We start from the raw sequence: 26,696 nt of genomic DNA on the forward strand, positions 1-26,696 counted from the left end.
TTACAAAATACAGTATAAAAAGCACAACCAGGATAAAACCACGCAACAAAATTAAAATGCAGAGTTAGAACAGTAAAATTTGCATTTAAGTTAAAATTAAGTGCTAAAATACAGAGAGAATTCAAATCTCCAGAGCCTGATGAACTTCATCCTAGAGTAATGAAGGAGCTAGCAGAAGAACTCTCAGAGCCTTTGTCTATTATCTTTGCAAAATCATGCAAGACGGGTGAGGTGCCATATGTCTGGAGGAGGGCTAATGTTGTCCCTTCTTCAAACAGGGCAAAAAGGAGGAACCTGGGAAAAGACAGACCAGTCAGTCTGACATCCATCCCTGGGAAAATTCTGGAGAAGATTCTAAAGAAGTCAATCTGGAAGCACCTTGAAAACAATGCAATGATTACTAGAAGCCAACAGGGATTTGTCAAGAACAAATCCTGTAAGACTAACCTGATCTCATTGTTTGATTGGGTAACCTCCCTTATGGACTGTGGGAACACTGTGGACGTCATATATCTTGACTTCAGCAAAGCTTTTGACAAAGTGCCCCATGATATTCCGATAAACAAAAGAGCTAAAAGTGGACTAGATGGACTATTAGGTGGATACAGAGTTGGCTACAGAATCAGACTCAAAGATTGCTGATCAACGATACCTTCTCAATCTGGGGGGAGGTAAGGAGTGGGGTACCGCAGGGCTCAGTCCTGGGCCCAGTGCTCTTCAACATTTTTATTAAATGTTGAAGGACGTGCCGGGAACGCTCATCAAGTTTGCAGATGACACCAAATTGGGTGGGATAGATAACACCCTGGAATACAGAAAAAAACTTCAAAGAGATCTTGATGAGCTGGAGTGCTGGGCTGAAAACAACAAAATGAAATTTAATAGGGATAAATGCCAAGTTCTACACCTAGGAAAAGGAAACCAAATGCACATTTACAAGAGGGGGGATACGTGACTCACCAATACTACAAACAAAAAGAACCTTGGAATTGTTCTAGATCACAAGCTGAATATGAGCCAACAGTGTGATGTGGTTGCAAACAAAGCAAATACTATTTTGGGCTGTTTTAAAAGAAGTATAGCTTCCAAATCACATGAGATACTGGTTCCCCTCTATGCAGTCCTGGCTAGGCCACATCTTGAGTATTTCACCCAGTTCTGTGCACCACACTTCAAGAAGGATGCAGACAAGCTGGAGCATGTTCAAAGGATGACCAGGGGCCTGGAAACAAGGCCCTATGAGGAGAGACTGAAAGAACAGGGCATGTTTAGCCTGGAGAAGATGATTGGAAGAAGATATGATAGCACTCTTCAATGACTTGAAAGGTTGTCACACAGAGGAGTGCCAGGATCTCTTCACGATCATTCCAGCATGCAGGACACAGAATAATGGGCTCAAGTTACAGGAAGGCAGATTCTGGCTGGACATCAGGAAAAACTTCCTGTTAGAGCAGTACGACAATGAAACCAGTTACCTTGGAAGGTTCTGGACTGTTGCACACCATAGGCCTTCAAGAGGCAGCTGGACAACCATTTGTCAGGTATGTTTTAGGGTGGATTCCTGCATTGAGCAGGGGGGTTGGACTCGATGGCCTCATAGGCCATTTCCAACTGTACTATTATATGATTCTAATGAAAAGAATACTAAGCATTTATAGGGCTTCTCCCCAGTGTGAATTCTTTGATGGCACTTAAGGCTTGTACTGCAAGCTAAGCTCTTTCCTAACTCTAAGCATTTATAGGGCACCTCCCCAGTGTGAATTCTTTGATGCTGCTTAAGATGTTTACCCTGAGCAAAGTTCTCCCTGCACTCTAACCATTTACAGGGCTTCTTCCCACTGTGAATTCTTTGATGCAGCTTAAGCTGGGTGCTCCGAGCAAAGCTCTTCCCGCACTCTAAGCATTTATAGGGCTTCTCCTCAGTGTGAATTTCTTGATGCTGCTTAAGGTGTGTGCTCCAAGCAAAGGTCCTCCTGTACTCTCAGCATTTATAGGGCTTCTCCCCAGTGTGAATTCTTTGATGCAGCTTAAGGCTGGTGCTGTGAGCATAGCTCTTCCCGCATTCTAAGCATTTATAGGGCTTCTCCCCATTGTGAATTCGTTGATGCAGCTTAAGGCTTGTGCTTTGAGCAAAGTTTTTCCCACATTCTAAGCATTTATAGGGCTTCTCCCCAGTGTGAATTCGTTGATGCCGCTTCAGGCTTGCATTCTGAGCAAAGCTTTCTCCACAATCTAAGCATTTATAGGGCTTCTCCCCAGTGTGAATTCTTTGATGCAGATTAAGGCATGTGCTCAGAGCAAAGCTCTTCCCGCACTCAAAGCATTTATACGGCTTCTCCCCAGTGTGAATTCTTTGATGCAGCTTAAGGTGTGTGCTCAGAACAAAGCTCTTCCCGCATTCTAAGCATTTATAGAGCTTCTCCTCAGTGTGAATTCGCTGATGCCGCTTAAGGCTTGCATTCCGAGCAAAGCTTTCTCCACAATCTAAGCATTTATAGGGCTTCTCCCCAGTGTGAATTCGCTGATGCCCCTTAAGGCTTGTGCTGTGAAGAAAGCTCTTCCCACATTCTACGCATTTATAGGGCTTCTCCCCAGTGTGAATTCCTTGATGCTGCTTAAGGTGTGTGCTCTGAGTAAAGGTCTTCCCGCACTCTAAGCATTTATAGGGCTTCTCCCCAGTGTGAATTCTTTGATGTCGCTTAAGGCTTGTGCTGTAAGAAAAGCTCTTCCCACATTCTAAGCATTTATAGGGCTTCTTCCCAGTGTGAATTCCTCCATGGTGCTTAAGGTGTGTACTCTGAGCAAAGCTCTTCCCGCATTCTAAGCATTTATAGGGCTTCTTCCCAGTGTGAATTCCCTGATGCCGCTTAAGGCTTGTGCTGTGAGCAAAGCTCTTCCCGCATTCTACGCATTTATAGGGCTTCTCCCCAGTGTGAATTCCTTGATGCTGCTTAAGGTGTGTGCTCTGAGCAAAGGTCTTCCCGCGGTCTAAGCATTTATAGGGCTTCTCCCCAGTGTGAATTCTTTGATGTCCCTTAAGGCTTGTGCTGTAAGAAAAGCTCTTCCCGCACTCTAAGCATTTATAGGGCTTCTCCCCAGTGTGAATTCTTTGATGCAGCTTAAGGTGTGTGCTCTGAGCAAAGGTCTTCCCGCATTCTAAGCATTTATAGGGCTTCTCCCCAGTGTGAATTCTTTGATGCAGCTTAAGGTGTGTGCTCTGAGCAAAGGTCTTCCCGCACTCTAAGCATTTATAGGGCTTCTCCCCAGTGTGAATTCTTTGATGCAGCTTAAGTCTTGCGCTGTCAGCAAAGGTCTTCCCGCATTCTAAGCATTTATAAGGCTTCTCCCCAGTGTGAATTCGTTGATGCAGCTTAAGGTGTGTGCTCTGAGCAAAGGTCTTCCCGCATTCTAAGCATTTATAGGGCTTCTCCCCAGTGTGAATTCTTTTATGCAAGTTAAGTTGTGTGTTGAAAATGAATTGTTTTTCACACACTAAGCATTGAAACCTTTGATATTTGTTAGAATGAATCTTCTTAGTTTTACTCTGTTTCTTGCTTTTACGAATGTTCTTTTTACTTGGTGCTTCTAGTATTGGAGTTTCACAGACGTCTGATCCTTCAAAAAAAATGGATTCATTTTCCCTCTTCTCTTCAGTTTCAGTTTTCCTTTTCTTGTGTAGGCCATTTTTCTTGCTCTCCCTGTGATCACCTACAAGTATAAACACAGAAATTGACTTGAAATCTTGGAACAAAACAAATGGTTGCTGATTTGATTCACAGGATAAAAAAAAATAGTTGGTGAGGCAGATCCTTCTAAACCTATTAAATATCCCGATGATCAATAGAACTGAGAACTAGACTGCCATACAATGCTTTCCTTTATATGGAATAGCTCATATAAAGTAGTTGAGAGAATAAATGAACAACATAAAATACTGTAAAAATAAAATACACTTAAAATCTGACATTTTCTCCTAGCTGATCATTTAACTGGGAACTAGAAAGTGGAAATTCAACCGTAATGGTTACTTTCAATCTCTAGTTATATCTTAAAATGAAAAGCAAGCTGTCCAGAGCTGTCTTCTGAATATGCCTTACTCTCCTCTCCTCCATGGAGACCATTAAGATAATATCTGTAACATCTTCAATATTACGCAGATGCAATTATAGCAGCAAAGTAAGATGGGTTGGCAGCCATCTCTGCCACAGAGCAAGTCCATCAATGGGCTTTTCTCAATGTTTTGTCAGGTCTTCGGAGTCAATGACATTTGTATTCTGTACTGACACAAAGAACGAAGAGGTGAAATTCCACCTTCCAGGATCTGGCAAGAAGGCAGAGAGGGAGCCTTACCCAGAGGAATCCCATTCCTTACCCAGAGAGGCCAAGATCCCACAATTCTCTTCCATGACTTCTTTGTGCAGAGTCCTTTGGCCTGGATCCAGCAGAGCCCACTCCTCCTCCGAGAAATGCACGGCCACCTCCTCAAAGGTCACCAGACCCTGAAAGAAGAAGAAGAAATGATGTTCTCTTTAAGCATTATGTAGCAATCCATGAAGACAAGGATGGCGAGGTCCTCTTTCTGAATGCCAAAGCATTGTGAGTGACCTTCAAGGCCTTCCTAGCAGCCATCTTGTGGAAGAGCAAAGGCTAAAGGGGCAGGTTCTTCCAGGACCAAAGAGATGTGCAGGAGATGGAGGCCCCCAGGACTCCCCTACCTGTCCAGGCTGTGCAGAAACCGCTTCCACTCCACCGCCATGCGAACGAGGCCCAGAAGGACCCCCCAGGATCAGTTCACTTCCTCTGCAGGTTGTTTTGCTCCCTGTGAGAAAGGCAAAGAAGGTGGGAAGGTGAGAAGGTAAGTTAACATTCTTAACTATTCCCATTTTCATTGTTTATTTTCAGTGTTTATTTATTACATTTTTTCACTATACCATAGCTGAAGCACTTAAAAACAATAACCAAATATTTAAAACTGCGAAAACATACAATATACACATACATATAAAATTACTATAACAAGTTTTAGAACTATGACCCTAAAAAAACAGACCCTGGCTAATTAATTACATATTGCTAATTACATATTGCTTGACCTGGCACTGAAAAGATAACAACGTCGGTGCAATAGTTTCACAGTTGGGGGGCCACCACAGAGAAGATCTCTCCCTTGTTGTGGTCCTCCGATCTTCCCTCTGAGTAGGCGCCTGGAGGAGGACCTTAGTTGCTGAGTGTGTAAGACCGGGCCAGAGTGGGTCTGATACCCTCGAACCACATTACTAAACAACATTTCCTTTTTGAGTATCTCCCCCAGCAAAATCAGGCTCAAGGAGAATATTAAGATAGCTCATGTACTTCAGGCGTAATTGAGGGAGGGAGACTATGGGGAAATACGTGCACTAATCCTTACCCTGTGAGGAGGGTCCTCCGTCTCCCTCCTGCAAGATCCACCCGTCTAGCGGCCTCTGTGTGATGCCCGGTGGAGCCTTCTCTGCCTCAGGGAAATCTGTGGGTGCTCTGGCCAACATCCCCTGGACCTGGAGCAGGAGGGAGGATCCCAGGCAGAGAAGAGGGATTAGAGAAGGAAAGAAACGGCTCAGGTCAAGGCCAAGGGCAGCGTTTCCCAATCGCTTTACCTTTCAGGTCTCATTCTAAAGTTGATCGACCATCCAAGACACACAGCACAGGAACTTGTGTCTTTGTCAGGGGGCTAAGAGTTCAACCCTGATACCCAGCATTTTCCACTGTAAACACGGGAGCTTGGGTGTCTACAAATGCTATTCCTGTTCGGTTGGGAGGACTCTGACACTTGATGAAGAAGGATCCCCTCCTTCCCCAGAACTTCACAAACCCATTCATTTCTCCTGTGATCATAAGAACGTAAGAAGAGCACAAGCAGGACATGAGTGCAACAGCACCCTCCCGCCCACGTTCCCCAGAAACTGGTGTACATATAATCATAGAGTTCGAAGGGGCCTACAAGGCCATAGAGTCCAACCCCCTGCTCAGTGCAGGAATCCACCTTAAAGCATCCCTGACAGATGGTTGTCCAGCTGCCTCTTGAAGGCCTCTAGTATGGGAGAGTCCACAACCTCCCTAGGTCACTGATTCCATTGTCGCACTGCTCTAACAATCAGGAAGTTTTTCCTGATGTCCAGCTGGAATCTGGCTTCCTTTAACTTGAGCCCGTTATTCCGTGTCCTGCACTCTGGGAGGATCGAGAAGAGGTCCTGGCCCTCCTCTGTGTGACAACCTTTGAAGTATTTGAAGAGTGCTACCACGTCTCCCCTCCATCTCCTCTTCTCCAGGCTAAACATGCCCAGTTGTTTCAGTCTCTCTTCATAGGGCTTTGTTTCCAGACCTCTGATCATCCTGGTTGTAGGTCAACAGATCCACCCATAGATCCACTCATAAAACCCTTGGCAAGGACAAATTCATCACACCTTCTGCAAGAATCGCTTTCTGGATCGGGGAGAGCGCTCACCCTCCTACCCAGGTGTTGAGCTGGGTGTGTTGCCTGCTCCTTCTAGCCCAGAAGACAAGACAGGCAGAATGGTAGCTTTACCCAGCTGAAACAAACAGGTCTAATGCCTTGAGCAGAACACCAGACACCCCTCCAGTATCCAGCAGAAGACGGGAAGTGCTACAGCCTAGATTCAGGTTGTGTTGGAGATGGACTGCAACATTGCATGGTGGATCTATGGGTGGATCTGTTGACCTACAACAGATAGAGCTGTGAAGGCTAAGGGGGTTCTTTTCATTGGGAGAAACCCATAGAGTTGATAGGCATCAGGACTGGATTTTCACCGCATGTTCCTATGCATGCTCAAGATTTGGGCTAGTAGCCATGGGTAAGCTTCTCCTCCAGAAATTTATCCAACCCCCTTTTAAAGCCATCCAGATTGGCGGCCAACACTTCATCTTGTGGTAGTGAGTTCCATAATTTAACGACGTGCTGTGTGAAGAAGTCCTTCCTTTTATTTGTCCTGGGTCTCCCACCAATCAGTTTCATGGGTTCTAGTATTTTGAGAAAGGGAGAAAAATGTCTCCCTATCCACATTCTCCATACCCTACAGGGTTGTTGTTGTGAAGATAACATGGAGAGGAGGGGGATTATGTACGCCTCCTTGGGTTCCTTGGAGGAAAAAAGGTGGGATATAAATGTAATTAATAAATAAAATGAGAGATCAAAATGAGAGATCCTACTTTACACTGGTGACGTCACTAGAAAGAGAGATTTCACATTGTTCTCTCTGTTTCCAAAAGAGTCAAACACAGTCCTGAGATTGTGTGCTTGCATCCGTGGGAAGAATATGATGTACCAAGTAAAAGGAAACAGATATATACATACACACACATTTCTAGTTTAAGGTCACTCACATTGCTTGCTATGCATTCCTTAATAATGAGAACACAAAAGACAAAGAGAAGGGTTTTATCCAATGAGACAACGAATGTAACAGGTGATTTATGATTGTATGCACTAACACTTTCTCTGGTATCCTAACATGCTACTAAAAAAATACCAATAAGGTGCTATAAATGTAATGACGTTGATCAATGACAAATTGGATGCACTTTTTTTCTGGTCAAAAGACTATAAATGTTTCAAGTATTTTTTGACCGGGGTGCTCTGGTTTGATTTGATGCTAGAGTGCCCAATACTGCAGTATTGTTCTAATAAAACTTGGCTAAGTTGGATTCTCGACCCCTCGTGTGTTTGATTCGCAGGACCTGCAAACCCTAATTGAAGGACAACACTGGGCAAAGCCAACTGAATGCCCATGGTCACCTGTGTGATCCCAGACACCTTTCTTGAAACCTTCAGTATGGCCCCTCAACTTGTTTTTTAAATTAACAAAGAGGTTTTTTTAAAAATTATTATTACCAGCAGCTGCACTTGCTTCATAGAATGGGACCACCATAACTGACGGAACGCCTCTCCCGACATGAACCTATCAGTCCAGACTGAGTGGACTGATTTGATGCTTAAAACATAGTTAATACAAACCTAATAATACTTACTACATATAAGAATGAAAATATATTTCAAAACAACGACAAGAAATGACAGAAAAGGAATACAATAGAGCTGTACTTTAAAATAGAAGAACAGGATTACAACCAAGGCCTCCACTTACACTCTTCCTTGAGTCCTTGTGGTTCTCATGTCCTTAAGGTGAAAATCCAGAATATTTCCCTCCTTCATAGTTGATGGTCTACTCTTGTCCCCTATCCTTGAAACCATTCAATAGTCCAGAATCTCAGGTCTTTGTCATCATGGCCCATATCAAGAAAATGCTTGACCAGAGGTGCCTGAAGTCTTTTGCAGCGAATGCAGCTTTTGCGATTTATGCCATCAAGAGTCCATGTAATTTATTGTACATTGGTATGACCACAAGAACCATCAGAACCCGCATCTGTGAGCACAAAAGCTGCATTCGCTCCAAAAAGTGTAAGTTTTATTAAACTTACTTTGTTTACAGGAGAGAAGATCCCAGTGAGAGAAGGGGGAGGTGAGACAGAAAGAAATGGGGCAGGTCAGGGCCGAGGGCATCATTTCCCAATGGGTTTGGCTTTCAGGTCTCATTCTAAAGTTGATCTACTATCCAAGACACAAAACCATGTGTCTTTGTCAGGGGGCTAAGATATCAACCCTGGCATAAGCAAAGTGCTTGAACACCCTCCAAAAACCAGCCAGGAGGAAAGACAGAACCTCCCAGTCATTCCCTGATATCCAGCAACTTCCAATGTAAACACAGGACATTGGTGTCTACAAATGCTATTCCTGTTCTGTTGGGAGTGACACCAGTTGAAGAAGGATCCCCTTCCCCAGAACTTCACAAACCCATTCACTTCTCGTGTCGTCATGAGAAACTAAGAAGAGCCATTCTGGATCAGAACAAGGGTCCATCTAGTCCAGCATTCTCTCCCCACAGTGGGCCATCACCTGGAGGTAGGATATAGCCATCAGGACTAGTAGCCATTCACCGTCTTCTCCTCCAGGATTTTGTCTAACCCCCATTTTAAACCATCTAAATTGGTGGCCATCACTACATCCTCTGGTAGGGAACTGCATATTTTAACGACGTACTGTTAATTTAACGAGGGCCTGCTCTACACATGAAGAACAACTATACTTGCAGGTGTCATTGGAAATTGGGGCATCCCTTCCTTAGAGGACGTGCAAAAAGAAGTTGAGAGAAGTATTAAGAACACAGTCCCTGTTAGTCACCAGGATGAAATGCTCTCACCTGCTCTTGGTCCCCTGCCTGGCTGAGGAGGAAGCCTTCTGCCAGAGCCACCGCCTGGGAACTGGTCTCCGCTCTACACTCTCTGACCCAGGTCTCCACCTCCGGCGGCAGGACAGCCAGGAACTGCTCCAGGACCACCAGGTCCAGCATCTCAGCTTTCGTGTTCCTTTCTGGCTTCAGCCACTGACGGCAAAGGTGGTGGAGTCGGCTGCAAACCTCTCGGGGCCCCTCGGCCTCCTGGTAGCAGAAGTCCCTGAAGGGCTGGTGCTCCGTGTCTGTGCAGGTGCTGCTCCCAGGCTGGTCCTCCTGCACTCTTCCTTCCCAGGGCTCTGCACTGCTCCCTTCCTGGATGTTTCCTGCCTCAGGGCCTGTAAAGCTTTGCTCTTCCATCTTCACTCTCTTCTGCTCCCACCAGGACTCGAAACAGTCTCCTTCCTTGGCTGCCAATTTCTCCTTTGAGGCAGGGTCTGCGCTGGAGGAATTAAAACGGAGAGTGTGAAGGTTCCCAACTTCCCTCCTTGGCCAAACCTGGTAACGGAGCCAGATGGCTGCTTGACTGATCATTCTGCCGAAGTATGGCCGAACAATGCCCCCCACTTCAGTGCTGATATTTCGAGGGGGTGTCGAGGAACCCTGGAAAGGCGCGTCTCCTCTAAGTGGGATCGCTGGGTGGGGCTCAAAGACTCTAAGACACGGTTCTCTCTTTTGAGAAAGTTTATTACAAGCAGCGCTTAGCACTGCAAGGCGGAAGCCCTCAGAGGACCCAAGGAAATGCCCGCTATTTTCAGGAAAGCCTTAACCTCCTTATAGGGTCAGTCCCCTTCGAAACAAGGCAGAACCGCTCCATACAATCATAAAACAGTAACAGGTAAGCTGCTCAGCCAGTTATAAGCAAGGATTTTACGCATGTGCAGAGTGCAATCTTTTCAAGGACAGAAAAACAAGACGTCAATGATTACTGAGAAACTTGTGCCCGTCTGTTCATTTCACGGTTAGCGGTTTATAAAGCAAGCCACAACACCCTCTAACAGTCCTAGTAGGCACACAATCTTGTGAAAGTAGTGTTTCAATACCCTTCACAAGACTTGGTCTCATGGTTGCATCCTTAATACATTTTCCAGCTACTGCGGAAGCATAGATACTTTGATTTCTAGAGAACAGGCCCAAAGCAATTATATTCGCACAGGGTGGGCACAGGGGAAGCCCACATACCTATTTGATTGAATTCCTCGACAGGGTGCAGCTAAGAAGAACAGACCCCCCTCCTTGTTCGTAAGAGTCAGCACCTGTCTCAAAGGGGGCTCCGCGACCCCCGTCCCAAAGGAACCAGATTTGTGGTTGAAAATGAAGTTCTGACTCTGCCCCAACGGGAGAGAGAGAGAGAGTGTGTAACCACAGCTGAATTAATGCCATTAAAAGTTAATAATGTGTGAACATTTATTTTAAAAGTTAAGCTAGCAAACACTGAATACTTTTTCAGCTTTTTAAACACATGAAATATGCCACTAAGGAAGCCTTAAGAGATGAATGGTTTAGGGTGACCCTATGAAAACGAGGACAGGGCTCCTGTACCTTTAACAGTTGTATTGTTAGATCAATGTTCTTTCACCCAAGGACGAAATCCAAACAGCCCCTAAGCACAACTCCACACTGTCTGCGGCAGAGGGTTCAAAAGCGCTTTATTGATTAGTAATCAAGGCCTGGTCTCTCAAAGGGAGCAATCAGACAAAGACATTGGGAATTCAGCACAGCATTTGAGCCTGCAAGGGGCAGGGCCCAGTAGCAGCATAAACCAATCAGAACATAACACTGGAGCATAGCTAATTTTGCTAAACAATTCTCTCTGTTCTGTAAACAATACCTTTGGCCTTACAGTAAGTTACAGAAAGTTAACTTTGACCCAGGAGCACTGGAGCCGAAGCGCTTGTTTATGTTAGATAAGACAGATGCGAGGATGCACTCAAGGAGATATTCTCGCATACATGACATTTTGCCTGCTGTATAATGGCTACTTTACAGCTGCCTTTAGAAAATGGAGGCACCTATGCTAACAGTACTGCAGTACGACAATGGAACCAGTGACCTAGGGAGGTTGTGGGCTCTCCCACACTAGAGCCCTTCAAGAGGCAGCTGGACAACCACCAGTCAGGGATGCTTTAGGGTGGATTCCTGCACTGAGCAGGGGGTTGGACTTGATGGCCTTTTAGGCCCCTTCCAACTCTATCTTTAACAGTTGTGTTGAAAAGGCAATTTCAGCGGCTATCATTTGCATACATGGATCACCTGGTGAAATTCCCTTTTTTATGCCCTCTCTGCTCCCAGCACTTGAACCCCAAAATTGCACCAGAGTAACAGCAATTTCTCCCCACTCTCAGGATGTGAATATCGGGCTCACTTAATACATCAAAGAGGGACGTACTAAAACCAACAGCAGGCTCCCTTCTTAATCAACAAAAGCGCCCCAGGTTTTATTTCGAAGGCCTCGTGACCAAAGTGACTTGTTAATTTTGCTTATTCACTAGGTTTGAATCAGGAAGAGGAAGGAAAACAAAAAAAGGCAATGCAAACAGGACACCAGGGCAGCCTTTTGCCCGCAGGTGGGACATTCCTCCTCCCCACCTGGGACCTTTCCTCTTGTGTCCCTCCCAGACCCTCCCCCCTTTCTCCAGCCTTCCCTTCCGCGATCCCCTAGTTATGGGGAGGGAAGGAGGTGCAAGGCGGGGGTCTCCTGGAGAGGCCGTAATTGGGTCACTCCCCTGGGGGGGCTCTTTCCTCTGCCCCCGCCCCCCTGGGACCCCCTTGCAATCTGCACTCACCGGCTCCTTCGCAGGGGAAAAGAGGCTGCAGACGGCGGATAGACGAGCTCGCAGGAACAGGGGGAGAATCCCAGGCTGGGAAGGAAGTGTGGGGCCGGAAGGGAGGGGCCTCATCCAGCCTGGGCTCTAGGACCCAGCCCCCTCTCCGCCTCTTTAACCCTTCGGTCGAGGCAACACTAGAGAGCCGCAGAGGCTCCTGGCAAAGACACGGACCTGGGAAGGGGGCTTTTCCATTGGGGGGGGGTCTTTTCTCCCCCTCTGCAGCATCGCCGCCCCATCTGCTCCTGGGGGCTTTGTGGGATCCAGAGCCATAAAACAGCGTCCCCCAACCTGGTGTGATTCCAATTCGACCAGCTCTTATCAGGTGTGATGTATAGCTATGATGTTTCACCTAATTCTCCCCGGGGAAGGACAGGTAGCAGGTAACTTTAATTTATAGCTATTATGCAAGGTACATATGGGAGGAGGCGTTCCTTCAAATAACCTGGCCCCAAGCCGTTTAGGGCTTTAAATGTTAATACCAGCACTTTGAATCGGGCCGGACCTGGACTGGCAGCCAATGAAGGTGGAAAAGGACTGGAGTGATGTGGTCTCATCGGCCAGTCCCTGTTAGTAAGCGTGCTGCCCTGTTTTGTACCAGTTGAAGTTTCTGGACCATTTTAAAGGCAGCCCTACATATAACGCATTGCAGTAATCCAACGAGAGGTTATCAGAGCATGGATAACTGTAGCTAGGCTATCTCTGTCCAGATAAGAGCGCAGTTGGTATTTGATTTGATCTTGATCCCCTGTGGATATGAATTAATGGGCTTATTCCTTTCCCAGGGATTGCAGTTAGATCCAGATCTATCCAAAGAGGGGGAGCCCTGGAAAAAATGGGGCTAAATCTCTCTTGCAGTGGAGAAGGGAAATGTTTCCACCAGAAGTAGTCCCATGGAAAATCACTTCCTTTGGTAGAAAAGGAAAGAACAATGCAACCTTATTACTGCTATTATGGTCTTTTTAAAAATGAAATACAAATTGGGCCCTTTCAGAAGACACCTTAAACCATGTCTTTAACCATGGTGGTTAAGCCAGAAATCCAGGCACCCTCATTTGCGCTCCTTCTCGACATCTACATGGAATTGCAGCTCTTCTTTGTTTATGTCAGTGCATAATAAAGATGTCTTTCAGGACAACAGTGCCTGGGCCTTGTTCCTGGGATACTCTAGTGCAGAGAAAGCTCACCAGGTGATGTACATGAAGCCTTGTGATGAAGGTACCGCACTGATTGCTTGTTTGCTACTGGGCCAAATTCAAGGTTACTGCTAGTATCTAAAGCCCTAAAGAACTTGGGAACTGAAAAAATTGAGAATCTGCCTTCTCCCCTATAGACTTATTCAGTTCTTGAGGTCATCTGGAGATGTGGTGGCACATGCTTCTGAGGTCTGCTTCATGATTGTTTAGCATGGTAGTGCCCATGGTGTGGCCACAGAATCGTGGCATATTTGACTTGGAAGGGTCGTATAAGGCCATCAAGTCCAACCTCTTGCTCAATGTAGGAATTCACGTTAAAGCATGCTTGACAGATACTTGTCCAGCTGCACCTCGAAAGCCTCTAGTGTGGAAGACCCTACTACGTCCACTCTGAGATAATCAAAAAGAGACCTTGGCCTTCCTCTGTGTCCCCATAAAATCATAGAATAGTAGAGTTGGAAGGGGCCTATAAGGCCATCGAGGCCAACCCCCTGCTCAGTGCATGAATCCACCCTAAAGCATCCCTGACAGATGGTTGTCCAGCTGCCTCTTGAATGACTCTAGTGTGGGAGAGCCCACAACCTCCCTTGGTCACTGGTTCCATTGTCGTACTGTTCTAACAGTCAGGACGTTTTTCCTGATGACCAGCTGGAATCTGGCTTCCTGTCACTTAAGCCCATTATTCCGTGTCCTGCAATCTGGGAGGATTGAGAAGAGATCCTGGCCCTCCTCTGTGTGACAACCTTTCAAGTCTTTGAAGAGTGCTATCATGTCTCCCTTCAATCTTCTCTTCTACAGGCTAAACATGCCCAGTTCTTTCAGTCTCTCTTCATAGGGCTTTGTTTCCAGAACACTGATCATCCTGATTGCCCTCCTCTGAATATGCTCCAGCTTGTCTGCGTCCTTCTTGAATTGTGGAGCCCAGAACTGGATGCAATGTTCTAGATGATGCCTGACCAGTTCCGAATAGAGAGGAACCAGTACCTCACATGATTAGGAAGCTATACTTTTATTAATGCAGCCCAAAATAGCATTTGCTGTTCTTGCAGCCATATCGCACTGTTGGCTCATATTCACCTTGTGATCTACAACACTTCCAAGATCCTTCTCGTTCGTAGTATTGCTGAACCAAGTATCCCCCATCTTGTAACTGTGCATTTGGTTTCTATTTCCTAGATGTAGAACTTGGCATTTATCCCTATTAAATTTCATTCTGTTTTTTTCAGCCCAGCACTCCAGCCTATCAAGATTACTTTGAAGTTTGTTTCTGTCTTCCAGGATATTAGCTATCCCATTCAATTTTGTGTCATCTGCAAATTTGATAAGCGTTCCCTGCACCTCTTCGTCCAAATCATTAATAAAAATGTTGAAGAGCACTGGGCCCAGGACTGAGCCCTGCGGCACCCCACTCGTTACCTCTCCCCAGTTTGAGAAGGTTCCATTGATAAGTACTCTTTGAGTCCAATTCTGTAGCCAACTGTGGATCCACCTAATAGTTGTTCCATCTAGCTCACTTTTCGCTAGTTTGTTAATCAGAATGTCATGTGGTACTTTGTCAAAAGCTTTGCTGAAGTCAAGATAGATGACATCCACAGCATTCCCACAGTCCACAAGGGAGGTTACCCGATCAAAAAATGAGATCAAGTGCATGATCAAGGACAGATTCCTTACAGCTATCCCCTCTTCTAGTCCTTCCCCCAACCAGATGGTTCCTGGCGGCCTTATCAGCTTGCTCTCGGGTCTGGTGGTGCTGCTGCTGAATGCCAGGTCAGTCCAAAATAAAATCTCTCTCATCCATGAACTGATTGTGGATGAGGGGGCTGACCTGGTATGCATCACTGAGACCTGGGTGGGTGAACTGGGAGGGGGGGGTTGCTCTCACCCAGCTCTGCCCTCCTGGGTACTCAGTGCAGCACCAGCACAGACTCGAGGGCCAGGGAGGGGGGGTTGCCATGGTCTATAGGAATACAATCTCCCTCTCTAGGCTTCCTGTTCAGTCGAGTGCTGGTCTGGAGTGTTTGTACTGTGTGTTGGGTACTCGAGACAGATTAGGGATTCTGCTGGTGTACCGTCCACCCCGCTGCCCCACATGTGGAAAAAAATTGTTTTTTTCGTGAAGTAGCTGTTGCAGTTTTGAAACGATGGACCTTTTTATGCCGGTATAAATTCCGCAGCGTGCATTCAATTCATCATTGCCATCACCAATGAAATGCATTTGTAGGAATTTATGTTGACTATCTTGAAACGGAAGGAAGGAGCCGGCTTTATGATACATTTGTCCTTTGACTTTGAAAGTTGGCATAAATGGAGCTGTGATGATTTTTTTTTTTAATTTTTATTTTAAAACACAAAAAAAATATCTTACAAAAGAACAACAACACAACATACTACATACATTTAAATAAATGTTGAATACATATATATTGAGTAAATATTATCTATTACCTATCCTATCATACAATATAACCATTCTTAACATATAAGTGCCCCCCCCACCTCGGGATCTATTCCTGCTTCCAAAATCTCATGCTTTCTTCCGCTGGCGGTTTCCCACTTCCCCTAGAAAACACAAATATTAGGAACTGTTTCCAAATTCCTTCAAACTCATTTATTTTGGTTATACCTTTCCTCCATTTAATATTACAAGTCAACTTATCATTAATAGCTATATCCCATATTTCTTTGTACCATTCTTCAATAGAATATTCCCCTTGGATCTTCCAGTTCCTAGCTACAATCAATCTTGCTGCAGTCAGCAAATTCGTTATCAGTTCCTTAATTTCCTTTTTACATTTAAAATCTTCTTCAAATAGTGACAGCAATGCAACTTTTGGTGTTCGTTCTATCTTCATTTCCACAATTTCTTCAATCTCCAAAAACACCATCTTCCACAATTTTTGAACATAGTTACATTCCCACCACATATGCAAATACGTTCCTTTAACCCCACAACCTCTCCAACAATTTTCTGATTGCTGATTGTTTATCTTATTCAATCTAACCGGAGTTAGGTACCACCTCCATACAATTTTAAAATAATTCTCTTTTATTCTTACTGACATATTTCTCAACGCTCTTTGTTTCCATAATCCCTCCCAACCCTGTTATCCTATTTGTACCTTCAAATCTGTCTCCCAAATCATTTTACCCGAATTATCCACCATCCCTTTCTCCACCAATATTCTATATATTTCACTCATCAACCCTTTTAACACTGTTCTTTTCTCCCTTTCATTTTCTTTCTTAACTATTAGTTCCTCAAACTTCGTTAATTCTCTACAATCTCCATTATCTCTTACCCACTTTTTAGTCCACTGTTCTAATTGCCTATAATTTAACCAAGTTAATTTTTTATCCTTAAGAACCTCTTCCATATCCTCTCTTGTGTTCATTCCTCTTAACCATTCCCTTAATTTCATTTTATTTTTTTCTATTAAAACTTTACTTAATCTACTCTTTAATTCCTCCGGGAAATTCTTCAACATTATTACCGGAGTATATTTACTCCAAATTTCCCAGTGAGACCTCAGAAGCGGGTTATTTATACTTTCCACCCATTTTTTTTTCCTTCCATAAAAAATACATTTTCCAAATTAGTCTCTATATTACTTGTAGTTTTATCTTCCATCCAATCTAATTCCCCTAATCCTATAATTGCCTCCACAATATGTCTTAGTCTATTAGCTACATAGTATAATTTAATATTCGGGAGACCCAATCCTCCCTTTTTTTGGCTTAAATACCATTTACTTTTATTTACCCTCGCTTTCTTATCACCATTACAATAATTATTTATAATCCTTTGCCAACTTTTTAGCTCTAATTTCTGAAATTTTTATTGGTAGCATCCTAAACACAAAATTAATCTTTGCTAAAATCTTCATTTTATTAATGCTATTCTTCCAAACCACGATAAATTTAACCTTTTATATTTCTCCAATTTTGCTAAAATCTCTTTTTTTAACACATTTAAATTTTCTTTCTCTAAACTCTCTTACTTCTGCGTAATTTTTTATTCCCAAATATCTAATATGATTCTTAACTCTCAATTCTCTTCCCTTTTCTTCCCAATCCTTCTCTTCCTTTTTAGTATAATTAAACAACATCACTTCTGATTTAGACCAATTTATTCTTAACCCCGTGATATCCTCAAATTCTCTCAATTGCTGTTTAATTCTCCCTATCTTCTCTATTGGATTTTTTACCGTCAACAACGTGTCATCTGCAAACATATTCAATTTAATTTCTTTCATACTACCTATTCCTTCAATCTCCTCATCTTCTCGTATTGCATTCGCCAATAATTCCATTACCATTACAAATAGGACTGGTGAGAGCGGACATCCTTGCCTTGTCCCTCTGGCTAGTCGTATCTTATCTGTCACACCATCATTCACTACCACTACGGCTGTATTTTGAGAGTATAACTGTTCTATTATAGCTTTAAATTTATTTCCAAACCCCATTTTATTTAAAACCATCTTTAAAGCTTGCCAGCTCAAACAATCAAAAGCCTTAAAAATATCCAGTGCCAGAATTCCCGCTTTAACCCTAGACTTATTTATCACCTGTATTTCTGCGCCGAACGATGTCATTTGGAAGCATGAGTTGTATTTCCTGATGTTAGATAGGAAATGCTTTGATTCTGCAGTATATCCGGCAAGCAAAGTTTGTAATGGCTCTGGTGGTTCTCCAAGTTGAGGCAGTTTAATTTTTCCAGCAGCGCAACACATTCCTTTTGTTTCTCCATTAAATTTAAGAGCCTTGCAATAAGGAGACACTTCAGTCATAGTGCCGATGAGAACATGCCGCCTCAAACTATAATCATCAGCTGGGTTGTACCGGAATGCAAGGCGATTGTAATCGTGTGATTGTTTACCATGGAGTCGTGTTTGACGCTGATGTGCTGTTTCTCGTTGACGTCTTTCAGCCACTCTCAGCCTGTCGCGTTCATTCTGTTGAGAACAAAGCAGATCTGAAGCTGTAGAACGCGATTGCCGTGCTCGCAATCGTGCATCCTCAAGTCTGGCTGAACGTTGCTTGCCTGGTTCCTTGGCACGTATTTGAGGCATTCTTTTTCTTTTTTTCTCGTTTGCTGATGCCCGTTCTTCCTCAATCTGATTTGCAATTTCTCGTCGCAGTGCTTCCGCTCTGCGAGTACGACGACCTAAGTGTGATCTTCTGCGAGGCATTATTTGGATGAAGTAAAGCAAATTATTTGGTTTTTAAAAAAGGATGTTTTTACGGTGAGGAGGTTAGCGGAAACTCCTGGCAGTTACCTTTCTTCAGAATGTGTAACTGTCACAGGTGTGACATCTATATTCACTCAGCCAATTGTGAGAGAACATGCAAATAAGAGAGAAGGCAGAGGCAGTGGATTGGCCTACTGGTTGGTGATGTCACAATGATCAGCAGGACTGGTTTTGAGGAGGCCTATTTCTTCGATTTTAAGACAAACTTTTGTCCCCATATAGAACATAGTTACATAACAATGCTCGCATATTCGAATGCAACGTTGTGTCAGAATTTCAAAGCAATCGGTGAAGATATAACGTCTGTTTCGAACGAACATTTACATTTTTATTTATATAGATTATTAGTATTAATATTAGTATTATATTATCATCATGAGAAGAGGGAGCAGGCGCACGTCTGTGGCTGGGCATGCTGAAAGCAGTGGTGGTCAAGGGAAGGCTCAGGCTGGCACCAGTAAGCAGGCCGCCTCTCCTGCTGTGAAAATCAAACGGGCAAGTCCATGGTGGGGCATCTGCCGGGACTGACTCCCCCATACTAGATCTATGGTGTATCTCTGCCTGGCTCTCTGCCCGCCTGTCTTCCTCCTCTGTGACCGCCTCGCAGGGATGGTTTGCAATTCATGACTTACTGTTGGCTTAGAAAGAAACCATCCTTGCCTCATTTCCTTATGCCCCCAGAAATGCCTGCTGCCTGCCTTCCCCCCAGGGTGCTTCTGTGGTGGGGCATCTGCCGGGACTGACTCCCCCATAATAGATCTATGGCATATCTCTGCCTGGCTCTCTGCCCGCCTGTCCTCCTCCTCTGTGACCGCCTCGCAGCGTTGGTTTGCAATGCATTACTGCTGGCTTAGAAAGAAACAAGCCATCCTTTGCTCACTCCTTGCACCCGCCTTGCAGGGTTGGTTTGCAATGCGTTACTGCTGGCTTAGAAAGAAACAAGCCATCCTTTGCTCACTCCTTGCACCCGCCTTGCAGGGTTGGTTTGCAATGCGTTACTGCTGGCTTAGAAAGAAACAAGCCATCCTTGCTGCACTTCCTTGTGCCCCCAGAAATGTCTGCTGCCTGCCTGCCTTCCCTCCCTCCTCCCCTGCCCACCTCGCAGGGATGGTTTGTGTGTGTCTTGCTTTGACTCAGGGGAGAAGTCCTTCCTGTGCTCACTTAGACTTTTTGAAGTTCCAAATCAATTTTTCAAGTGTGGAAGAAGATTCATAGGTTTATCTCTACTCCCCAATTCATGGCATGTTGGGATTTCCTTTGAAATGGCCCCAATGAGCTGTCTGCAGGTGTCCTGTATTCAAAATTTCCCCCAAAATCAGGGGAGGCTTGGATTGGCTTGAGGCTTGGCAAGAGTGTGTATACGTCCATGAGGTGTCATGGTGCTGAACTTGAGGTTTCTAATGTGAAAATTGACATAGTTCTAGCATGGGACTTGATTTGGGGTGCGTTAGAGGTTAAAGCCCCGCCAAAAATCAGGGGATGAGGGGATTTCCTTGAAACTTGCCATGAATGTGGATCTAGATGTCATTTGTGAGGGTTCCCACTTCAAAAAAATTTATCTGTCAAAATGTCAGAGTAATTCCCATGTTTGAAAATGGGGTGTCCGATTTTCAAATATTCCCCAAAAATCAGGGGATGATGGGATTTGCTTGAGTCTTGGCATGCGTGTGTATACATACATAGGGTGTCATGATGCCTAATTTGCCATTTCTAACGTGAAAATTGACGTAGTTCTAGCATGGGACTTGATTTGGGGTGCGTTAGAGGTTAAAGACCCGCCAAGAATCAGGGGATGATGGAATCTGCTTGAAACTTGCCGTGAATGCCTACTTCAAAAAATTTTATCTGTCAAAATGTCGGAGAACACTCCATGTCTGAAAATGGGGTGTCCGATTTTCATAAATTCCCCAAAAATCAGGGGATGATGTGATTGGCTTGCGTCTTGGCATGCATGTGTATCCATGGATAAGCTATCATGGTGCCATGTTTGAGGTTTCTAACATGAAAACTGAGAGAGATATAGAAAGGGGTGTGAATTTGGGTTATGGGTGGTGCATTAGAGGTTAAAGCCCCGCCAAAAATCAGGGGATGATGGGATTTGCTTGAAACTTGCCATGAATGTGGATCTAGATGGCATCTATGAGGGTGCCCACTTCAAAAAAAATTATCTCTCAAAATGTCGGAGAATAGTCCATGTCTGAAAATGGGGTGTCCAATTTTCAAAAATTCCCCCAAAATCAGGGGACGCTTGGATTGGCTTGAGGCTTGGCATGCGTGTGTATATGTCCATGAGGTGTCATGGTGCCAAACTTGAGGTTTCTAACTTTAACAGAAAAAAAGTTGTAGACTTTTTTGGATTTCAATGCAAGCCTATGGGGGGGGGGGAGGAAGCGGAGCTCGGATCCGGATCCAGAGCTTCGCAGCGGAGCAGAGCGGACTATAGGCAGAGTGGGGCGGATGCATAAGTTGCGGATCTGGAAGAGAAGCGGATCGGGGGGTCTGTAGACACCCCTACTAGAAAACGTATCTGCCATCTGGGTGACTTATCTGGATTGGAGTAGAAGACCTCTTCTTTGAGCTTGTGTCATATCCCAGGTGTCCCGTTGTTCAGTATTGTCACTTCCCTCGCCCAACTTGGAGTTAGGACATTTCTTATCAGCAGGTGCCACACCACAAGATTTCAAAACAATTTCCCCTCTTAGTGGCTGTCAGTGCATGCTCAGCTTTCTTCCAGCACTTTGGCCTTGAGCGTACTCTAAGAAGCCGCATGTAAATGTCCACTGTGGAGGGTTCCCCCCACCCTGTCTTCAAAGATAGTCCTGCACAACTTAGCAAGAGTCTTAGTTAATGGCATAACATTGATGAGCATAGAATCAAACATCAAGGTCTTCATGTCCATGGCTCAGGGGTCTGGAATATACTTCTGGGGCTATTTCAGATATGAGTCTAGGGTCTTTTTAGGGGGTCTTCTTGTGAATCTCCCCCAAACCCTCACTCAAGCCACCCCATTCCAGATCAGATCATATTTCACTTGAAGTAGTAGGTTCTTCTTGCAACATAACTTAACCCTTTTAGCACCAGATTAACAGGGAGAAGCCCATTATTATTATTATTATTATTACTAGTAGTAGTAGTATACCGCCTTTTGCCCAATACTGGGCCTCAAGGCGGTCTTACAAAGTTTAAAACATACATTGTAAAACATAAGAAAAGAAAAGTTAAAAAAAAAACGTTTAAAATACACAACAAAATTATAAGCCATTAACAAAGATGGAGGACCAAATTACACTCCAAAGACCTGCTGGAACAAACCAGTTTTAGCCTGCTTCCGAAATCCCATCAAGGAGGGAGCCAGTCTGGCTTCCCCAGGAAGAGAGTTCCAAAGCACTGGAGCAGCCACCGAGAAGAATGTGGAAAATTTACTCAGAGTGTGGAAAGATGCTCAGATTCACATTTTCATCAGCAAACAAGGGGTGCTACTCAAAAACCCCTAGGAAGTGGAAGAAGCAACAGTTAGGCCTTAAGGAGTGTTTAGTAGCCATTCAAATGATGTTGGTGCCAAAAGCATTTTTTTTCTATTTCAAACATTGCCAGTTTGGTTCACTGAAAGCCCACCACAACATTGGCAGAAACAATTCAAAGTAGCAATATGAGAAGGGTGGGTGGGGAATCCCTGGACTTGGCATGTTGTTATGAGACCAACCAACCCCACCATAGAAATCCCTTGATGGAAGATTGAGGGAATAATTTTTTTAAATTTTTATTTTTATTTTTCAACAACAACAGCAAAAAACATGATACATAAACATAAAATTGCCTTAATATCATATATTCATACTTAAGCTATTAAACATATTCATACTCAACATAACAGTGCTCCCCCCACCTCGGGATCTCATTCCTGTTTCCAAAAACTCATAGTTTCTTCTGTTGTTCCCTTGTAAGGTTGTGGGCTGTCCCACACTAGAGGCCTTCTAGAGGCAGCTGGACAACCATCTGTCAGGTATGATTTAGGGTGGATTCCTGCATTGAGCAGGGGTTTGGACTCTAAGGCCTTATAGACCCATTCGAACTCTACTATTCTATGATGCTATAAATGCTACACTAAGCATTTATAGGGCTTCTCCCCAGTGTGAATTCTTTGATGCAGCTTAAGGTTTGCGCTGCCAGCAAAGGTTTTCCCGCATTCTACGCATTTATAGGGCTTCTCCCCAGTGTGAATTCTTTGATGCCGCTTAAGGTTTGTGCTGTGAGCAAAGCTCTTCCCGCATTCTAAGCATCTATAGGGCTTCTCCCCAGTGTGAATTCTTTGATGCAGCTTAAGGTTTGTGAAGCGAGCAAAGCTCTTCCCGCATTCTAAGCATTTATAGGGCTTCTCCCCAGTGTGAATTCCCTGATGCCGCTTAAGGCTTGTGCTGTGAGCAAAGCTCTTCCCGCATTCTAAGCATCTATAGGGCTTCTCACCAGTGTGAATTCTTTGATTCAGCTTAAGGCTTGTGCTGTGAGCAAAGGTCTTCCCGCACTCTAAGCATTTATAGGGCTTCTCCCCAGTGTGAATTCTTTGATGCAGCTTAAGGTTTCTGCAGCGAGCAAAGCTCTTCCCGCATTCTAAGCATTTACAGGGCTTCTCCCCAGTGTGAATTCTTTGATGCCGCTTAAGGTGTGAGCTGTGAGCAAAGGTCTTCCCGCATTCTAAGCACTTATAGAGCTTCTCCCCAGTGTGAATTCTTTGATGCAGCTTAAGGTTTCTGGAGCGAGCAAAGCTCTTCCCGCATTCTAAGCATTTACAGGGCTTCTCCCCAGTGTGAATTCCCTGATGCTGCTTAAGGTTTGTGCTGTGAGCAAAGCTCTTCCCGCATTCTAAGCATCTATAGGGCTTCTCCCCAGTGTGAATTCTTTGATGCAGCTTAAGGTTTGTGGAGCGAGCAAAGCTCTTCCTGCATTCTAAGCATTTATAGGGCTTCTTCCCAGTGTGAATTCCCTGATGCTGCTTAAGGTTTGTTATCTGAACAAACCTCTTCCCACATTGTAAGCATTTATAGGGCTTCTCCCCAGTGTGAATTCGTTGATGCCGCTTAAGGTGTGTGCTCCAAGCAAAGGTCTTCCCGCACTCTAAGCATTTATAGGGCTTCTCCCCAGTGTGAATTCTTTGATGCAGCTTAAGGTTTGCGCTGCCAGCAAAGGTTTTCCCGCATTTTACGCATTTATAGGGCTTCTCCACAGTGTGAATTCTTTGATGCCGCTTAAGGTGTGAGCTGTGAGCAAAGGTCTTCCCGCATTCTAAGCACTTATAGAGCTTCTCCCCAGTGTGAATTCTTTGATGCAGCTTAAGGTTTCTGGAGCGAGCAAAGCTCTTCCCGCATTCTAAGCATTTATAGGGCTTCTCCCCAGTGTGAATTCCCTGATGCTGCTTAAGGTTTGTGCTGTGAGCAAAGCTCTTCCCGCATTCTAAGCATCTATAGGGCTTCTCCCCAGTGTGAATTCTTTGATGCAGCTTAAGGTTTGTGGAGCGAGCAAAGCTCTTCCTGCATTCTAAGCATTTATAGGGCTTCTCCCCAGTGTGAATTCTTTGATGCAGCTTAAGGTTTGCGTTGCCAGCAAAGGTTTTCTCGCTTTCTACGCATTTATAGGGCTTCTCCCCAGTGTGAATTCTTTGATGCAGCTTAAGCTGGGTGCTCCGAGCAAAGCTCTTCCCGCATTCTAAGCATTTATAGAGCTTCTCCCCAGTGTGAATTCTTTGATGCAGCTTAAGGTTTGTGGAGCGAGCAAAGCTCTTCCCGCATTCTAAGCATTTATAGGGCTTCTCCCCAGTGTGAATTCCCTGATGCCGCTTAAGGCTTGTGCTGTGAGCAAAGCTCTTCCCGCATTCTAAGCATTTATAGGGCTTCTCTCCACTGTGAATTCTTCGATGCCGCTTAAGGCATGTCCTGTGAGCAAAGCCCTTCCCACATTCTAAGCATTTATAGGGCTTCTCCCCTGTGTGAATTTTTTGATGCAGCTTAAGGCTTGCGCTGCCAGCAAAGGTTTTCCCGCATTCTACGCATTTATAGGGCTTCTCCCCAGTGTGAATTCTTTGATGCAGCTTAAGGCTTGCACTTTCAGCAAAGGTCTTCCCGCATTCTGTGCATTTATAGGGCTTCTCCCCAGTGTGAATTCGTTGATGCCGCTTAAGGCTTGCGCTTTCAGCAAAGGTCTTCCCGCATTCTAAGCATTTATAAGGCTTCTCCCCAGTGTGAATTCGTTGATGCAGCTTAAGGTGTGTGCTCTGAGCAAAGGTCTTCCCGCATTCTAAGCATTTATAGGGCTTCTCCCCAGTGTGAATTCTTTTATGCAAGTTAAGTTGTGAGTTGAAAATGAATTGTTTTTCACACACTAAGCATTGAAACCTTTGATATTTGCTAGAATGAATCTTCTGAGTTTTACTCTTTTTCTTCCTTTTACGAATGTTCTTTTTACTTGGTGCTTCTAGTATTGGAGTTTCACAGACGTCTGATCCTTCAAAAGAAATGGATTTGTTTTCCCTCTTCTCTTCAGTTTCAGTTTTCCTTCTCTGGTGTGGGTCATTTTTCTTGCTCTCCCTGTGATCACCTGCAAGTATAAACACAGAAATCATCTTGAAATCTTGGAACAAAACAAAGAGTTGCTGATTTGATTCACATGATAAAAAAAAACCCCGTTGGTGAGGCAGATCCTTCTAAACATATTAAACATCCCGATGATCAATAGAACTGAGAACTAGACTGCCATACAATGCTTTCCTTTATATGGAATAACTCGTATAAAGTAGTTGGGAAATAAATGAACAACATAAAATACTTTAAAAATAAAATACACTTAAAGTCTGCCATTTTCTCCTAGCTGATCGTTTAACTGGGAACTGGAAAGTGGGAATTCAATCCTAATGGTTATTTTCAATGTCTAGTTATATCTTAAAATGAAAAGCAAGCTGTCCAGAGCTGTCTTCTGAAAAGGCTGAACTCTCCTCTCCTCCATTAAGGATAATATCTGTAACATCTTCAATATTACGCAGATGCAATTATAGCAGCAAAGTAAGGTGGGTTGGCAGCCATCTCTGCCACAGAGCAAGTCCATCAATGGGCTTTTCTCAATGTTTTGTCAGGTCTTCGGAGTCAATGACATTTGTATTCTGCACTAGAACAAAGAAAGATGAGCTGAAATTCCACCTTCCAGGATCTGCCAAGAAGGCAGAGAGGGAGCCTTACCCAGAGGAATCCCATTCCTTACCCAGAGAGGCCAGGATCCCACGATTCTCCTCCATGACTTCTTTGTGCAGAGTCCTCTGGCCTGGATCCAGCAGACCCCACTCCTCCTCGGAGAAATGCACGGCCACCTCCTCAAAAGTCACCAGACCCTGAAAGAAGAAGAAGAAATGATGTTCTCTTTAAGCGTTATGTAGCAATCCATGAAGACAAGGATGGTGAGGTCCTCTTTCTGAATGCCAAAGCATTGTGAGTGACCTTCAAGGCCTTCCTAGCAGCCATCTTGGAGAAGAGCAAAGGCTAAAGGGGCAGGTTCTTCCAGGACCAAAGAGATGTGCAGGAGACGGAGGCCCCCAGGACTCCCCTACCTGCCCAGGCTGTGCAGAAACCGCTTCCACTCCACCACCAAGTGAACGAGGCCCAGAAGGACCCCCAAGGATCAGTTCACTTCCCCTGCAGGTTGTTTTGCTCCCTATGAGGAAGGTAAAGAAGGTGGGAAGGTGAGAAGGTAAGTTAACATTCTTAACTATTCCCATTTTCAGTGTTTATTTATTGATTGCATTTGTTTACCATACCATAGCCGAAGCACTTAAAAACAATATCCGAACATTTAAAACTGCGAAAACATACAATATACTCATACATATAAAACTACTATAACAAGTTTTAAAACTATGACCCTAAAAAAATTGACCAAGGCTAATTAATTACATATTGCTTGACCTGGCACTGAAAAGATAACAATGTCGGGGCCACATGAACCACATTGGGGAGATTGTTCCACAGTTGGGGGGCCACCGCAGAGAAGGCCTCTCCCTTGTTGTTATCCTCCGATCTTCCCTCTGAGTAGGCGCCTGGAGGAGGACCTTAGTTGTTGAGTGTGTAAGACCGGGCCAGAGTGGGTCTGATACCCTCGAACCAA

At 44.4% G+C, this 26,696-nt stretch overlaps 2 protein-coding genes across 4 annotated transcripts in view; both read right to left on the reverse strand.

Moving 5' to 3' along the window:
- Positions 1-26,169, reverse strand: LOC134396376 (zinc finger protein 420-like). Its single transcript, XM_063122855.1, has 3 exons — positions 26,143-26,169; positions 4,373-4,499; positions 1-3,708 (listed from the first exon to the last, which is right to left on the reverse strand). The coding sequence occupies exons 2-3, from the start codon at positions 4,404-4,406 to the stop codon at positions 1,982-1,984; spliced, it is 1,761 nt and encodes a 586-aa protein (XP_062978925.1). The 5' UTR covers positions 4,407-4,499; positions 26,143-26,169; the 3' UTR covers positions 1-1,981.
- LOC134396281 (zinc finger protein 420-like) overlaps positions 22,387-26,696 on the reverse strand; it is a 918,719-nt gene continuing 914,409 nt past the window's right edge. For 2 of the 3 annotated variants that reach the window (XM_063122711.1, XM_063122712.1), the window contains exons 5-6: positions 25,800-25,926; positions 22,387-25,142 (exon numbers count right to left, since the gene is read on the reverse strand). In XM_063122711.1, the coding sequence (XP_062978781.1) occupies positions 22,654-25,142; positions 25,800-25,926 (2,616 nt within the window). In that variant the 3' untranslated portion in view covers positions 22,387-22,653. The remainder of the gene's footprint in view (positions 25,143-25,799; positions 25,927-26,696) is intronic. The other variant, XM_063122714.1, reaches the window with a different exon arrangement.

This window comes from Elgaria multicarinata, chromosome 3, assembly GCF_023053635.1.
Source record: "Elgaria multicarinata webbii isolate HBS135686 ecotype San Diego chromosome 3, rElgMul1.1.pri, whole genome shotgun sequence".
Taxonomy (NCBI): Eukaryota; Metazoa; Chordata; class Lepidosauria; order Squamata; family Anguidae; genus Elgaria; species Elgaria multicarinata.